Source organism: Mirounga angustirostris, unplaced genomic scaffold (genome assembly GCF_029215605.1).
Source record: "Mirounga angustirostris isolate CCGP_5_RB_7025 unplaced genomic scaffold, mMirAng1.0.hap1 SCAF_14, whole genome shotgun sequence".
Taxonomy (NCBI): Eukaryota; Metazoa; Chordata; class Mammalia; order Carnivora; family Phocidae; genus Mirounga; species Mirounga angustirostris.
In genome coordinates, this window is record NW_026991722.1 from 35,763,141 (window position 1) to 35,781,381 (window position 18,241).

Sequence of the window (18,241 nt, forward strand, 5' to 3'; positions counted from 1 at the left end):
AGCACCTGTCCTCATCACTTTCCACATTAGAACCCAGGAAGCTTAAGATCATATTCAACAAAAATAACAACAGATAAGGATGTCCCATAACCCAGAAAGCTTAAGATCATATTCAACAAAAATAACAACAGATAAGGATGCTTTGCAAGGGAAAAAGCACAAGAAGACTGAGTAACTTAATAAAATGGCTGAAGAAAGGTCAGCCATTTGGGTAATCCCAGGGACTACTTGATAAAGCTTTTCCTATTTCCTTTTTTGAACTGCTTTTCATTCACGTCCTAAGACTTTCAGGATGGAACTACAGTCATCATAATTAGTAGCTGTATGTAGTCTGTCCTGATGATCAACATTCCTTCTTGGACAGAGTTGTTTTGCCAGGATCTCTCTGTGTCTTAAATGAGAAGTGAGACCCACTTGGGACCAAGAGCAAATAGTGGATAGTTACGAGTACAGTTTTTGCCTACATACATACATACAGATAGGCAGACAGCTTAATATATAGTACAATGCACTCTTGTCCTGGTCTTCTGGGACTCAACTACATGAGTGCGAGGCATTCTGTTATTGTTCTATAGGTCCCTGAGAGAATGTACATTTCTTCTAATGTTTTGCTTCATTTTTTGGATCGGATAATATTCCTATTGTTATATCTTCCAGTTTAATGACCCTTTCTTCTCTCATCTCCATTCTGCTATTGAACCCATCCAATGAATTTTCCATTTTGATTACTGTATTTCTCAGTTCTATAAGTATTTCCATTTGGTTCTTCTTTATAGCTTCTATTTCTTTACAGAGACTTATATTTTCATTAGTTTCAAAAGTATTTGCTTTTACAATCTTAGAACATGTTTATAGTAGCTGCTTTAGTCTTTGTCTGATAATGACATCTATGTCCTTTTGCAGTTAGAGTATTTTGATTCTCTTTTTCCTTTAAGACTCTCCTGTTTTTGTGTGTGTGTGACAAGTTACTTTGGATTGCATTGAGAACATTTTAAATATTTTGAAAGGACACTCTGGGTCTTCCTTGAATTCTATCAAGAATCTTGTTTTGCTCTAGCAGGCAGTCAACTAGGTTAGGTTCAGCCTGCAAGTTCTGACTGCCTTCTGATATTGGTTCTGATATTAGCTCAGTTTTCAAATATTTTTAATTTTCTCCAAATCAAGCCCTTGTGTGCACCCATCCAGTGGCCAGTCTGGGACACTCTGTATTTAGTTCTCAAAGTCTGTGATGTAGTTTAGGGTTTAAGCTACATGTGCACAACTGGAGATGAGCTAGGAGTGCTCTCTTGATTTTTCTACTCTTTGTGGCCTTCCTATAATTTTCTGGCTTCCCTGGGTCTCCCTTCCTGCTCCTCTAGACAGAAAGCTTGAGCTTTATCTTCTATGTTCTGCTGCTACTTTCAGTAATTCCATCTGCACCCATCTGCAGTGTGCCAGAAGGACACAGAGAAAAAAAATGGTTATTTCCCTAGCGCTCTTGGAGTCATAGTTCCTCTGGTCAGAGGGAGGGTCCCCTCAGAATTTTAGGCACCTGTGGACACTGCTGCCATCATTGTGCTTCTGTAACAATATAGCTTCAAGGCTGGGATAGGAAAAAAGGGGGGAAATATGAAAAAACAAGACATTTCTCCAGTCTGACTCTTAGGACCTCCGTTTGCTGCTCCTTGGTCCAGGAAGAGAGGCTCTCTCTTAGTTCACACTTAGTATGTGCTTCTGGGTTCTGGGGTACCTCTGAGGACACACCAGGTGATAGTGGAGGAAAAGAAGGGTATGCTCTCACTGGCTTGGAACTTAGAAGACTAGCCTCTGTCCCCAGTTCACCTGCTCCCTTTTACAGTTTGGAATTTTCAGAGCTCCACACATTCTGTCCATGATTTCTGATTGCATTCAGTGATGAAGTAGAAGAGACAGGAGGGAGTATACATATTCCATCTTCCCCCAAACTGGCACCCAGTTTTAATAGGTTTTTCCAACAAAATCCTTATATATGTAGACGAATCTCTGAATCTTCCAAGTGTTTATTTCAGATTCTCTGCTTCTACTTGGTAGCAAAATATGCAAATCTCTCAGAAAGCCCTGCTCAGGAAGGATTTAACCTGTTCCAGTGGTTTTACAAATGGTCTTTCCAGAAGCGACAACTTCCAAAGTTACCTCATGAGAAATAGTGTATTCAGGTGTGGCATTTCCATGTATAATTTGGGAAAAGTCTGACAGCTCAGGGTATGCCATGCGATCACAGTGGAGGAATGATGTTGGTTTACTTCATGCAGGCCATTAACCCAGCCTTACAAAAGCCAGGATTCGCTCTTCACCCAAGACTTGGGGAGATTTGTTTCCATGTAATAGAGTTACAGTTAAGGCAACTTCATAACTCTGCTTATATTTTGACCATCTCTACAATTACACATACTCTCCTGGGTTCTGAAAAAACATTATTGAAACTGTAAATCCTCCCTTACAATGTTTTATACTCTTTGTGGGTTTAAACGGGAGTGGGTTTAAAGGGAATACTGTTTGCCAAAGAAATTGAACTGAGGAAACAGGAAGTGAAGATGTGGTGAGAAAAGAAAACAAGAAAGAACATAGAAGGTCTAGGAGCGATGACTGGGAAGATGACAAAGGGGGAGATTAGGAGGAGGAGAGGAAGCAGGGAAAGGAAGAGTAGAAGGAATGAAATGTGTAAGGAAAGACTCAGCAGGTGTCCATAAAGCACCACACAGCACGAAGCTCAGGGGAGAGAAGTGGAAGGAGGTCGACCAGGAGGCTGGGGGAGAACAGGTGCACAGGCTGGAGCTGGAGGAGAAACAGAGCAATGCTGGATTCAGCGGGGACAGACAGGCCGTGACAGGAACACAGCCTCAGAGCTGGATGGAGACCAAAGAGATCAGTGGGATAATGGGCTGGGAGTAATCGTCAGAATGCCTTTCTCCTCCATAGGAGGAGAGATTATTGTTCAAAAAAATATACTGAAGATTGCTACAGGGAGCAAAGAAGCAAACCAGAAAGTGGGAAAAGCATTTTCTTTTGGCATCCAATAGAATATGAATAAAACATGAGTAGCTTTAGGGGGAAATGACAAATTAAGTTAAGACAATTAGGCTCTCAGTCTTCAGGAAGGCCTGGATAAGACCATTTTAGATAATGGAGGACCCTAAAATACACAAGTTCCTAATTGTATTTGGCTGGCTTTCTGTGCTTCCTGCCATAAGGCTAGAGGAAAAAGGCCATAACAAGCCAGAGCTATAGCCCATTTCAGGAATGTCTTGCTGTTCCTTAAAAACAGAGGCAGAATCTAAAGCAAACATATTCCTACCTAACCCCTCAGACCAGTATTAATCAAACAGAGCAGGAAGGTATGTGCTTTAATTTTCAATTTGTTATTTACAAAATCTTGAAATTCCTCTTACTTGAATTTGTTCCTTTCTTCCCGTTCTATTCTCTGCAGCCTTTCTTCTCTCTCCTGCCGCCGCCGCGCTCTCTCTGCTGCCCAGGACTCTTGGTGCTGCCTAAAGGGCGAGGTGAGAAGGCCACTCAGTGATGACCTAAAGACACAGAGTTTGGGCTTTAGTGGAGCGGTCTGTGATGAAAAGTACCCAAGTAGGAACCAGCCAGATTGCAGTTAGACCTGAGCGTCTGGTCCACTGGTACCTAGGGATTGCTGGGGGAAAATAACTGAGTGTCTCAGGATCTTCATCTGTAGATGGAGGTGAGTAACACACTTCATGTGCTAGAAGGACAAGAAGGTGGTAATGTGTATAAAGTACTAAGCACCATGCTTGGCATACAAGCAGTCATCAATAATGGTGCTGTTATTACCCAAAAGAACTCCAGTAATATGCATAACATAAATACAGGTTCATCCTCACTCTCCCCCTCCCTTTCTCCCTCTTTATAGAGAGATACACACACATTTTAAATTTGTCTACAGAAAGATTATACAGAATCAACATTCAATCTAAAACTGTTTTCTTACTCAGCCATCAATAAAAAAAAATGAACTCTTACCATTTGCAACAACATGGATGGAACTAGGGGGTATTATGCTAAGCGAAGTAAGTCAGTCAGAGAAAGACAATTATCATATGGTCTCACTCATATGTGGAATTTAAGAAACAAAACAGAGGATCATAGGGGAAAGGAGGGAAAAATAAAATAGGACAAAATCAGAGAGGGAGACAAACCATAAGAGACTCTTAACTATAGGAAGCAAACTGAGGGTTGCTAAAGGGGAGGGGGTGGGCGGATGGGGTAACTGGGTGATGGGAATTAATTATATGATGTAACGAGCACTAGGTGTTATATACAACTGATGAATCACTGACCTCTACCTCTGAACCCAATAATACATTATATGTTCATTGAATTTAAATAAAATAAAATAAAAATAAATCTATCTTTAGGAAAAAAACTGTTTTCTATTTTATATATGCTAAAAATATTTTACTGTACACCAGATTCTCAATATACCCCCTCAAAATAATTGTGTCATCTTAAAACAGGTGTTGGGATAACAGATGAAGAAAAAAAGACACAGCAATGGTCTGAAATCTGATTGGAATTAAGGAAATTTCATTCTAGGTCAAGAAGCATCCAAGAACATACAGCATGTTCAAAGGACTTCACTCATGGTGAAGAATGTCCACTGAAGATGGCATCATGGGGACAGCCAGCTGTGGGAGGCCTCAGTGAGGGATCACAGGGGTGGATATCACAGGAAATGTTAAGTCAGGAGAATGGGTGGGAAAAGGGAAAATTATGTAAGCACGTGAACAATAAGGAAGGGAGTTTGTTGGAAAGAGGAGTCTGTCGGACCTCTGGGGAATAACAAAACAAATCTGTATGGACAAGGAGGCCTTAATTTATTGAAAAAAAAATTCCAAAACTAAGATATAACTATTTCTGAAATATTGGTTGGGTGAAATCGTACTGGAATTCAATGAAAATATGCCTGCCTAGTGGGGAACACAAGGTTCCTTAGTGTGGGAGAAAGAGGACTCTGGTATCGCTCACATTCTGCCGTAAGTCCCACAGCCGTTCTCCCTAGAAAAGTGGGGCTGCCTCTGGCTCTCGTTCAGAAGTGGCAGAAGTAGAGGGAAGAAACTGCCATTCCTGGTAGCTCCAGGCTCACTAAAGAACTACTCCCTCAGCCCTGGACACTCAGGCATGTATAGAATTTGATTTCTCTTTCACATGAATGAAGACCAGACTATCTTGCTTAAGTTGCTCTTATTTTTCTGTTACATGCAGCTAAATCTAAGCCACAAAGTGGACAGGTTTACTATACCTCTCACACAGTGATAACTGTTATGGACATAACAGATTTTTTTCAGCTTGATTCATAAGTTTAACATGACAAAGGAACATATACACCCAATGCCCCAAGTTAGAGAAAACATTCTTCTCAAATACACAGAGACTGTCTAAAAACTGACCACTGATCCTGCCACAAAGCTCATAAAGAGACGCCAAAAATTGGTTTCATATGGGCTACCTTCTTAATCACAATGCAACTGAGTTGAAAATAAGATAAAATTTAAAAATTGATATAATTGGAAAATTGTAAACACTGCTAAATAACTCAGGCCAAAGAAGAAAAGTATAGAAAATTGGAAAATATTCAAAGGGTACTATAATGAAAAAGCTATTGGATGCTTCTACAGTAGTACTTAGGAGATTTATTGCCTCCAGTGTTTATATTAGAAAAGAAATTAACTCAATAATCTGAAAAGCAACAGTAGAATAAATTCAAAGAAGGTAAAAGAAAGGAAATAAAGGTATGAATGAAATAGAGAAATCAAGATATATAGAGAAAATCAACAAAATCAAAGCTGATTTATAATTTTTAAAAATAATAATATTCTGTCAAAATTGTTCAAGAAAAAAGCTACAAATAATATTCAAAAATGGTACATAGATACAACAATATTACGAGAGACAAAATTACGAGAAAATGAGGAGAAATTTTTATGACCATACATTTGGAAACTTTGAAGAAATGGACAATTTTCTAAAAATAACTTACCAAACCTGACTAAGAAATAGATACTTTAGAAAGCCCTATTAACCTTAAGAAATTGAACCAATTTGTTACAGATATATCCAGACACACCAAAATGAAACAACCCCCCCCCCGCAACAAGTCTCAGATTTTTTAAAGGTATTTTCTATAAAATAATCAAAGAAGTGCTCATTTTAATCATATACAGAGTTTCAGAGAATAGAAAAAGCTCCCCAGCTCATGTTATGTGATTACTAATACTCTGACACAAAACCCAAACAAGAACAGTATGAAGACAGAAACTTATATACTGACTGCAAATATAAACACCACTGCAAGATCTAAAATAAAATCACGTTTTGTTTGTCCAATGAATGCAAGGATGTTTAAGATGAAAATATCAATGACTGTAATTTACCACATTAATAGATATAGGAGAAAAGCCATGACTACCTCTGTAGATGCAGAAAAAGCTTTAAATGCAATACTCATTTGTTATTAAACAACAACAACAACAACAACTTCAGCAAGCATAGGATTGGAGAGCACTGTCTTAACCTGACAATGGGTATTTAGCAAACAAATTTTTTTAAAACTATGGTAAACATTACTCAATGCTGAAACATTAAGAGTATCTTAATGTTAGAATTGATCAATCAGTGGGGAAATGATGGACTATTTAACAATTGCACTATTAGCCACATAAAGCAAAATACAATTAGGCCTTCCACATACCAAACACAAAAATAAATCCTAGGAGTTTAAGTGGAAAATGTAAAAAGCAAAACTTTGCAATGTTTAGGTCTCAGTAAAGAACTTTTATACCAGAAACCAAAGAGGGCAATTAAACAGGAAAAACTTGATACATTAACATTTAAAATTTGTATGCATTTATTTAAGAACAAAGAGAAGCCACCACCTAGGAAGAGCTACTTGTAATACAGATAAACCACAAAGGATTAGTATATGTACAACAAAAAGAACCACTCCACATTAGAAAAAAAGAAACCACTCAGTGGAAAAATGAGCAAAAGATAACGAACATTTTGCTGAAGAAGAAAATTAAATGGCCAATAAATATACAAATGCTGCACTAGAAATGAGGGAAAAAGAATGCAAATTAAACCCATAGTGATGTATTGTTTCAGAGGTCTCAGATTGCAGATTGACAAAAACTAATGCCTAATGACCTGAAGCACTGGTACAGAACAAGACAAGAACTCTCTTATGTTGCTTCTGGGAGTCTAAGTTGATATAATCATTTTGGAGAAGCACTTAATACATTTGAAGATGTGCACATCCTACCACCCAGCAATTCCACTTTCAGATTTATACTAGAGAGCAACTTTTGCATGCTAAAGATGGCCAATACATACAAGAATACTATGTGTTACACTGTTTTGTATTGTTAATGTTTAATGATTAGAAATATCTATATAGAAAAAAATATAGTATATTTTTACAAAGAAATACCTTATACCTGTGAAAAACGAATAGAGTGAAATGGACTAACATGGGTGATTCTCAAAAGCACAATTTATTTACAATGAAAAGTAGTTTGAAGAATATGAATAGTATGCTATTATTTCTGTGAAGTTTAAATATATGCAAGGCAAAATCATACACTATTTAGGGATATGTTTATATTTAGCAAAAATATAGTAACATGTATGGAAATGATAAAACCAATTTCAGGTGGTCATCACTGGGGAAGAAAAAAATCAAAGGGACAGGGCTTCAATTTTATATACAATGTTCTTTATAGCTCTCTATAACTTTCTGTCATTATCTAAAATCTTCTGTAAGCCTGGAATATGTTTTTTGAAGTCAGTCTTTTGCTCTTTAAGAATCAAAAGTACTTCTCTTTTAATATCAAATATCTTTGAAGCTCCAAGCTAGCTGAACATCAAAAGTTAAGTCTAGTTCCAGAATTTTATCTGTAAGATTTTACTTATTTACTTAAGAGCGAGTGAGCGAGAGAGCACAAGTGGGGGAGAGGAAGAAGCAGGTTCCCTGCTGAGCAAGTAGCCCAGTGTGGGGCTCCATCCCAGAACCCTGGGATCATGACCTGAGCCGAAGGCACATGCTTACTTGAAAGAGCCACCCAGGCGCCCCTAGTTTCAGAATTTTAAAACAAAAAATAAGGTACTCTACGCAGGAGAATTATTTGAGGGACTGTTTCTCCCCTATATGGGGGATTTGAATCCAGCACAGCTTCCCAGCCTGCCCTGTGTAGTTAGTCTCTTTAAGCCCTAGCAGCTTTACCTTCTGAGATTTCTTTTCAGAGGTAAGAGACAGGAGCCAACTTGGTGGTCTGTGCTCTTGGGTGAAGAGCAAGATAAGGACCTTGCCACTTGCCTTACACTTCTGACTTTAGTTTGTTCTTCTAAACGTTTCTGCTTACTTTAGGAAAAACAATACATAACTTACTGATGGGCCATTAATGGCTATGCTAATGAAGGCCACAGTGAAGCTTCTCTATATGGTACATAACATCATTTCCTTATATAAACTATGAACATTAGAGCCTGTATAAAATTGAAGTAGTAGTAGAACTTGAGAAAGTTGAGGAGGGTCCAGTTTAGTCAAATGGATAGGCCATTCCTTCCTGCAGATTGTGCTCCTGCCCACTTGGACCTTGTAAGAAGCTCTCATACTGACTCTGGTCAGAACACAGCAAACGCTTTGTCAGGCAGCATTAATAATACGTGAAGTCTCCTTCCTTAATAAGTTCAGTTTGGAAGAACCGAAACGTGAGCTGTTAACTCCAAGCAAAGCAGAATGGTTCCTCTTTTCTGGAAATGAAACAAAATGCCTTGAACAACTCAAGATCCATTCTCTTGAGCACCCTAAGGCAGATCCCTGTAGCAGGAAGGGAGAATTAAAAGACCCCTCCTCCCCCCAATGAGCTTTTCTGTCCTAGATGCATATAAGCCACTTCAGTCATACTGGAAACAAAAGACTATAAACATAATATTAATAAATTAATAAAGACCTCCCTAGGTCTCCTGGATAAGCCCAACATGTGAGAACATAAACTGTGGTCCTATAAATCCTGTTTCTGGAAGTGGGCTCAATCTATAACATCAATGCTGGAATGCATTCAAACCAGACAAAGTGGAATATCCCAGATCATCCTTAAAAAAAACAAAAAAAAACAAAACAAAACAGAAAAATGAACACCCAAATGCCAAAATTCAAGCTAGCATGGTAAGTTCTTCTCCTTATAAAGGCATCTTTAACAGATTTTTATCTTTCATATTAAGTTTTCCAGGAAGAATACCTACAGTGATTGGAAGTTGCTGCGATGTTTAATCTTGGCTGGTCTGAGGGCCAGCTATGGCAAAAAGGAATGAGCACAAGGCTTAGAGAAAACCTGAGCATGGCCCATCATTGAACACCTGTGAGCCTAGTTTACTTGTTTGTAAAATGGTAGTAATACTACTAGCAACTCGGGGTGCCTGGGTGGCTCAGTCGTTAAGCGTCTGCCTTCGGCTCAGGTCATGATCCCAGAGTCCTGGGATCCAGCCCCACGTAGGGCTCCCTGCTCAGCGGGAAGCCTGCTTCTCCCTCTCCCACTCCCCCTGCGGTGTTCCCTCTCTCGCTGTGTGTCTCTCTGTCAAATAAATAAAATCTTAAAAAAAAAAAAATACTACTAGCAGCTCATGAAGCACCGTAAGGTTAACATGAGAGTTGAGGTAGGCGTTTGCTTAGCACAGCATCTGGGCCATAACGGGTACATGACACATCTCAGTTTATGTGGGGAGCCTAAAATCTCTAAATGTGGTGGGAAAGCTAAGCTGCCATCCCCAAGGCTAGATCTGGAATAGGACCCTGGCAGTTCCCAGGCTGAGAGGCAGGAGTGGGCTGGGGATTTGATCCGAAACTTCCTGCTGCGACTTCCAGCCGGTGAGTCACCGGGATGGCGAGCCACCCCAGAACACGGCTGGAAAGCTGAAGTCACGTCAGTTACACCCGCGGCAACTGCACCCGAGTGAAGCCACCTAAGAACGCAGGTGGAGCAGAGCCAGATATTTTGCAACGGAGCGGATGATATACTCTGAGGGAGAGGAATTGCAATATTTAATCTTGGCCATACCAGGCCCCAGGGGCTGCCCCAGACAACCCATCTGGTTAAAGCCTCCCTCGCCAGGATGTCTGAAACAGGAACTCCATTTCACTGAAATGTGGTTGATAATAAGAGTTACCATTTATGGAGACAATAATACCGGGTGGCAATTATTTTATGTGAAATGATTCTTTAAACCCTACGACCTCTTGCACGAAGTTCCATTATTCTCGCCTTTATAGATGAGGAAACGGAGGCCAGAGGAGTCCCATTTGGGATATAGCAGAGCTGGGCATGTAAATAAGTCCGTTAGGCCAGAGCCCCAGCGTTGACCAAGGTCTTAGAGAAAGTTCAAGAGGAAGGAATACATTTCATCCCATTTTATGAGGCCAGCAGTACTCCGGTGTACAACCATTTTGGAAGACAGCTTGGCAATTTCTTAAAAAGCTAAACATACACCTACCATATGACTCAGCTATTTCATTTCTAGGTATTTCACCAAGAGAAATTAAAGCACATTCCCATACCAAGACTTGCAAACAAATGCTCATAGCCACAGTTTGGAAACAACTCAAATGTCCATCGACAGGTCCACAGATAAACTGTGGTCTATTTCTACAACGGAGTACTAGTCAGCAATAAAAAAGAATGAAGTCTTTAAACGTACAACACAATGACTGGATTTTAAAACGGTTATGTTAATTGAAAGACGTCAACCTCTAAGAGTCCACACAGTGTGATTACGTTTATGTAAAACTCTAAAAAATGTAAACTAATCTATAATGACAGAAAGCAGACCCTGGTTGCTTGGGATGGGGAGTGGCAGCTCTAAGCACAGAAGGGCATGAGACAGCGTCTGGGCTGACGGAGATCCGCCGGCACTGTTTAACCCGCACATACGTGTGTCGACACTTCTGCTCCACTTTTTTATGTCAATTATACTGCATAAGCTATTTAAATACACACACTCCTTTTGGTAAATTGGAGTTAAGTAAAAGTCTTATTTGTAAAAGCAGCAGATCTTCAACATTTTTTATTAAAAAAAAATGATCTCTGGTGATACGGTCACAGAAGTCAAACTAAGGTCACAAATTATTTGGTGTTTGAAATGATCACTTAATTCACAGTAGATAATTTAATATGAAGATATAGAGATCAAAGAATAGTAATAAAATGGCAATTTGACAATGCACAACAGTGAGGTTGTCCTCACAGCCTGGCTGTGAAGTTGGGGGTCACCCGATCTAAGGATCACAGGAGAAGAGAGAACTCCGGGTGATGCCTAGCTATAAAAGGCATCTGCTTGACCTGAAGTGAGGAAATGTCTGAGTCTTCTTTCACATTTTGGGGCTACATCTCAGCTCTCAAGATGAAATGAGCAAACCCCAGAGGCAGCCCTAAGAAACAGGCAACCTTTCTCCATCATCACTGCTACAATCCCGAGACCTCTGCTATCAAAGACTGGGACATGGGTTTAAGGCTTCCTTTTGCTTTCCCTTCTCCAGCCTGTCCCATGCTGCTTCCGCACAGGTCTGAGCTTCCCAGACACGGGGGAAGAGCAGAGCTCGGGCAGCATGCCATGGAGACCGGCCCCATGTGCAGCCTCATGTGACTACGGTCATCACGGGCACGGCATGAGGCCGTTCCTCCAGGCCTAGCTGGTGTCATGCTTCGACCTGTCCTCTGGCCCCTTCTGCAGGCCCTGACCCCAGGCTCATAGCAGTTCTGGCCAGTTCGTTCTTACTTTCCACCCTCCTGTCCAAGATCAAATGAGTCTGCCAGCTGGGAGGCCAGTCTTCCTGTCACAGCTCCAGGACCAACCCAATGTGGCTTCATAATTAAACTCTTCTTGCAGCTTCCAAAACATGGATTGCCACTAGAACCTCCTGCATCATGGCTTCCTGGCCTTGCTGGCCCAGAGGTCCATCCTCCCCGTCTTCTATCTTCCTCTCCTCTCCAGGCCAACTTATACCTCCCATGTATGCCTACCCCTTCTCTAAACACCAAATCTCTTCCAAACATAGTTCTCCAGCTCAGGATCTGTTCTGAAGACAGATGTGGACTCTTTTTTTTTTTTTTAATTTTCTTCATTTAAATGGGCTTGCTTGTCTCATCATGAGAGCTGGCAAACCTAGGGATAAAATGCAGCAGGTCTTACATTGGTGACTCAGTTTCCCAGACCTCTTACCAGAGGTGTCCCTCACGAAGACCAAAACCTATGCTAGGCTTTCCACTTTGATGGCCTCTAAGCTCTTCTATGAAATTTCATTTTCTTCACAAAATTTACTGCAATGGAAACTCTCTATTTGCTGATGGTTTGCTTATCATCTGTTTCTGCCACTAGAGTGTGAGCCCAATAAAGCCAGGAGCAGGGTCTGAGGAAATCCATGCTGGATTCCCATGCCGGCATAGGGGGGCACATCATGAGCACTGAATAAAAAATATTTACTGAATGAAACAGAGGGGTCATTATACATGTGTATGAGCACGTGCAGCCCCCAGTGGCTAGGTTTCCGGTTGTCACTGGCTACCTTGGTTTTGCACTGGGACCGTACAAAGATTAGAGAGTGAGAAGGGTGGGGGGGAGGTTCTGTCTATATATCTTGCTATCTGTCTACACACACATACTCTTTCTCAAATCAACCCAGGAAGAAACTCAGCCTCTCCCATTCTAATAGTAAAGCTTATTTACTTATGGCTGGGCTTTGTGGGAAGCAGTGGGGGGAAATGGGACAAGGGACCCAGGAGGACATTTTCAGAGTGAGCAATCTCTCCCTCATTCTTACCCTTTTTCACTCTGTAATCTTTGTACAATGCTAGTGCAAAACCACGGTGGCCAATGATAACCAGAAACCAGGTCATCAGGGGCTGACACACTAGGAGCAGGTGCACAGAAGGGGAATGGCATAGGGGCTCAGTGCACAGCGCAGGGTAACTGTCTGCTGCTCTGTGCATAGCTGTTCCACCTGCATTTCTCTGACGAGTGGTATTTGCATTTCCTTGTTAGAGATCTCACCTAACTCTAAATGTTATACACACTGTTCTCACTTCCCAACAGAATTACGATACGTCCCTTGAAGGTTGCTATATTTACCTCTTATAGAAACAAGGATGAGAGAACTGTGTAATTTAAAAAAATCTATTCTAATCCCACTTTCCAAAGGAAGAAAACAGGATTCTGTGAGGTTAAACCTGGCCAGGCATCTGTGCGCCTGTTTATTTGACAAAGAGGTTTGGGGCAGGGCAGCGAACAGGAGGCTGGGGACTCTCATGTGGGAGACACAGAAATGGCTCTGCCCAACAGCAGCGAAGAAGAAGCACTTGTCCTACAGGAGAAGGCAAGGAACGCGAGATCAGCACAGAGTGCTTTTTGCCTTGCAAAAAGAAAAACGGTCTCTTTAGAAGTCATGTGAACATGGATCCTATAGAGCATCGTCCTGCTTGTCTCAATGATTTTCCCCAAATCTTATAATAAAATGGCCAGTCTAGAAAAGTTAACCATCTTGATCCCATGGCTTTGTGGGACCCAAGTCCACTACCACAGACCACTGCAGATTTGTGAACCCCATTTTAGAAACAAAAGGGTAAACGCATAATGATTCAAAGGGCCGAGAGCTGAAAGAGAGGTATGTGAATCCACAAAGACGTTATAATTCATTCTGTCTGAGGAAGTCAGAGGAGTTTTATAGGACAGATGTCATCTACATGGCTTTTAGAGGCCAAGAAGGAATCAAGTGAATGAATAAAGGAGAGGCTAGTCAAAGAACAGAGCAAATTTGAAGGAAGGGGCCTCAGGGGAGCCTGGGATGCTCATGGCATCTCCATGGGGTTAAAGTACAGTGAGGATGGGGGACGTGATGGCTGATAAAGCTGGGAGGTGCATGCAGGACCCAAATGTGAGAGATCCTATTGGTGATGTTAATCAAGCTGGGCTTCACTGATAGGCAGTGGGAGTCATTCGAGGTTTCTAAGCAGGAAAAGTCACCTGCTCAGATCTATGTTTCAGAAGGACATTGATCACTCAATAGCTAGTCCAGGCATGACACAGATCTTGAACTAAATCTCTGGTAGTAGGAATGGTGAGGAGTTGGCTCCAAAACACACGAGGGAGAAAGAGTCTCTAGAGTCTATTTAGGATTCAGAGTCCTCCTGCAGGACAGAAGGCTGATGGTGCCCCAACACCTGGAGTCACCGCATGAAACTACCATCAGGGAGCCAGACCTACCGCAAACTCACTCAGCCAACACACCGGCGTTTCTCCCCTCCTGAGCTTTGGGTGTAACACAGTCAATTAATCAGGACCACACTGAGCCTTACAGGAACTCAGTGTAACAAGACTGGGATCAGGAATTAGCGGCAGGCGAGAAGGGAGTCTACATGGTAAAAGGAGAACACAACTTCTTTGACTGGTAGGGACTCAGTCTACATTGGTAACTTTTATTTCCTACTGGCAATTATAGACTGGGTGCCATTAATTGTGATCATATAATAAGGCAATGCCTTTTATCTTATTTTATATGCTATTCAGGATTTTCTCAGTGATGTTCAAGGTTTATTTTTTTTTAAATCTACTTTGATGGGGCGCCTGGGTGGCTCGGTTGCTTAAGTGTCTGCCTTGGGCTCAGGTCATGATCCCACGGTCCTGGGATGGAGCCCTGCATCAGGCTCCCTGCTCAGCAGGGAGCCTGCTTCCCCCTCTGCCTGCAGCTCCCCCTGGTTATGTTCTCTCTTTCTGACAAATAAATAAAATCTTTTAAAAAATTCTACTTTGACCAATTTAAATTTAAAATTAAAGAAAAAAAAAAACCTTTAACTAAAGCCCCAATGGACAGTGGCGCTCCTGACTCCACTAACACATTTTTTAACAAAGTACCATATAGATCAAGTGATGGAACATAGCCAGCAAGTATTTGAGATCCAGAAAAACACATGAATCATATATTTGGAGAAGGCGGTGGTTTGGAGACCAAACAAATAAAACCTCAAGGCACATGTAGGTACTAGTGAAGGCAAGAAACGATAAAAGCCAAAGCTGACCAGAACAAGAGGACACAAGCATGCAGATCCATGCCGAACAGAAAGCCCACGGGGAGGAGGAAATCAGGATGAGGAAGACAGGTATCAGCAAGTTACACTCAGGGCAACAGTCAAAAAGCCTACCAGGCAGGTAATAAATACAAGAGCTAAAGTACCTGAAAACAGGCAGGAAATGCATGGAAACAGACATCTTCATTCTGAGGAAGAAGTTGCCACACCAATGGTGGAGACAGGTGTTGAACGGGGTCACAGGAAGTGCGATCCCACAAGGGGGAGCTTAACTTGGGAGAAGTCACTGCTCAACACAGCAGGCTCCCATTCTCCTAGTCCTCACTGCTCTGTCCCAGGCTCCCCAAATACCCCTCATTCTCTATTCCATATGTCAATTACCATAAAAAAAAACTGCTCAATAGCAGATGACAAAAATAATGGGACCATTTCAAGGTAGCCCATGATACAGTCCTAGTCCAAAGACAACTGACTGAATGGTAAAGACAAGAACTGGGAGGAAGGAGAGCTCCTGACAGCCTCAGAGAAGGCAGGAGATGGGAGATACTCCTAAGGGAACAGTTTGAACACAGACCCATGCTTGAATCTGTATTCCTGTCGGTGTATGACAAATTGGTAGGGAAATGATGGATTATTCAATAAATGGTATGCAAACAAGTGAAAACATTTAAGGTGGATCTCTGCTTCATGCTATGTGCCAAAATAACTTCCAGATAGATAAAATATTTCAATGTGAAAATTATAGCTCGAAATTCTGGAAGCAAGCATGGGGAAAAAAGGTTTGCCTCATGAGGAACACAAAATCAGAAGACAAAAAAGATTAATACATTTAACTCATAAAATTTAAATTTTTCTGCATGGCAAAAACACCAGAAATGAAGTAAAAAGACCAATGATTGAGGAAAATAATTGCTGTTCTTATCACAGTCTATAAATAACCCCTACACTTGGGTAAGAACTCAGTGACCATGAACCAAACATTCCCAGAAAAGGAAATATTAAAGGCTTGTGGACATATGAAAACACACTCAATCACATTCATGGTAAGAGAAGCGCAAATTTAAATTTTTACTGACCTACAACTCTTCACTACCAGGTAAGCAAAGGTTGAGAAGTCGAATGGTCCTTTTGCAGGGGGATGGGCAAACAAGCTCTGTCACACACTATGGTTGACAATCAAAACGGGTACAATCTTCATGAAGAGCAATTTGACAAAATTTAAAATGCATCCACTGACTTACCAAATCTATTTCTAGGAACTTACCCTATGGATAAGCACACATATGCAACATGACACATGGGTATGAATTATACTGCAGTGTCCCTGGTCACAGCAAAACACTGGGGCCCATCAATATGGAATTGGGTATATGAAGAGAAAAAAGTAGGATGCAGCCATCAAAAAGAAGGCAACAATTTTAAGTACTGTGGTACATTTTTTTAAGTGAAAAAGCAGAATGCAGAACAGTTTGTATAGTGTATTACTCTTTGTGTAAAGATTATTAAACATGTCTACGCTTCTGTGAACATCAAATATCTCTGGAAGCATAACATATGTGCTGCTGAAGCGAGCACATCTCTGGAAGCAGAGCTAAGAAACTGCCAGGAGAGGGCGCCTGGGTGGCTCAGTTGGTTAAGCGACTGCCTCCAGCTCAGGTCATGATCCTGGAGTCCTGGGATCGAGTCCCGCATTGGGCTCCCTGCTCAGCAGGGGGTCTGCTTCTCCCTCTGCCCTCTTCCCTCTCGTGCTCTCTCTCATTCTCTCTCTCTCAAATAAATAAATAAATAATAAAATCTTTAAAAAAAAAAAAAAGAAAAGAAAAAAGAAACTGCCAGGAGTAGTTGCTTCTGGGGAGAGGGCTTCACTTTCACTGAACAGCCCTTTACACCTTTTAAATGCTATGTGGTGTACACGTAAAGCCCATATAAAACTAAAATTTTAAGTTGCATCCTTTACTCATCCCTCATTACCCATTATTACTCTCAGTGGAGGTGTCACTACTTATATATGGGTTTACTGTTGTCCAGGAATTAGGAAAAACTCTCCTGGGACAACTCTACGGGGCAGACAATTCCCAAACTTTTCTAAGGGCTTTTTTTTTTTTTTAAGATTTTATTTATTCATTTGAGAGAGAGAGAATGAGAGACAGAGAGCACGAGAAGGAAGAGGGCAGAGGGAGAAGCAGACCCCCTGCTGAGCAGGGAGCCCAATGTGGGACTCGATCCTGGGACTCCAGGATCATGACGTGAGCCGAAGGCAGTCGCTTAACCAACTGAGCCACCCAGGCGCCCTCTAAAGGCTCTTGATAGGAATCTATAAAACAGGCAGGTGATTGTCATTTCTAGTAACCAATGGTACTGTTGTAACTGGAAGAGAGAACGCAATCATTGCTTAAGGCACATTCTGATCCTTCAGGTTTCAGCTCAATGAGTGTTCAAAGAAGTCCCCCCGGCCCCCTGAGATCTAGGCCTGGGTTCTTCCAATGTGCTCCCACTGAGCAGTCAGTGTGTTCACCTAATGCCCCCTTTCATGGTATAAGCTGGGCCTCATCATCAGCGTACTCCCCAGGCCCAGCGCCAAGATTGATGGCCTCAAAGTACCTTCAGCCACAGGCACTAGACTTCCAACCCCCTCACAATCACCCAGTACCTGCAGTCACCACACCAAACAAGCACATGGCCGCCATTTCTGAAAAGGCCCACAAGATGGAGATGTCACTGCAGGGATGGAAAGAGAATGCGCTCTGCCCTTCCCACCTTCCCAGACACATTTGCTGTGGCATAATTATTGTTTGCTTGTTTGTCTCATTTGAATACTCAACATGAATGGTTCAAATATTCTTGCAATTTTTTCTTCTAAAAATATTTAGAACGTTTCCATTCAAAAAGCACATTTTCAAAATTGAAGCATTTAGAAAGTCTGCCTTCCTTAAACAGTTGCATCTTGTATCCCTGAGGGCCTTCGCAAATAGTTCTGGTTTTCTTATTTTCTTTTGTTTTGGCACAACTCAACTTCCAATTTCATGTAAATTAATGTTACACTGTTTCTGAAAGAGAGTCCTATAAATGAAGCTATAATAGGAGATGTGGAGATGGATTCATTTTAATACCCTTGCCTTGACTTAATT

The 18,241-nt window shown here is 41.3% G+C and overlaps 1 protein-coding gene across 7 annotated transcripts in view; it reads right to left on the reverse strand.

The window, feature by feature from the left end:
- The window catches only part of FHOD3 (formin homology 2 domain containing 3), a 456,888-nt gene that overhangs the window by 89,361 nt on the left and 349,286 nt on the right, over positions 1-18,241 (reverse strand). For all 7 annotated transcript variants that reach the window (XM_045886817.3, XM_045886815.3, XM_054510321.2 and 4 more), the window contains one exon: positions 3,408-3,542. In XM_045886817.3, coding sequence (XP_045742773.1) covers positions 3,408-3,542 — 135 coding nt within the window. The remainder of the gene's footprint in view (positions 1-3,407; positions 3,543-18,241) is intronic.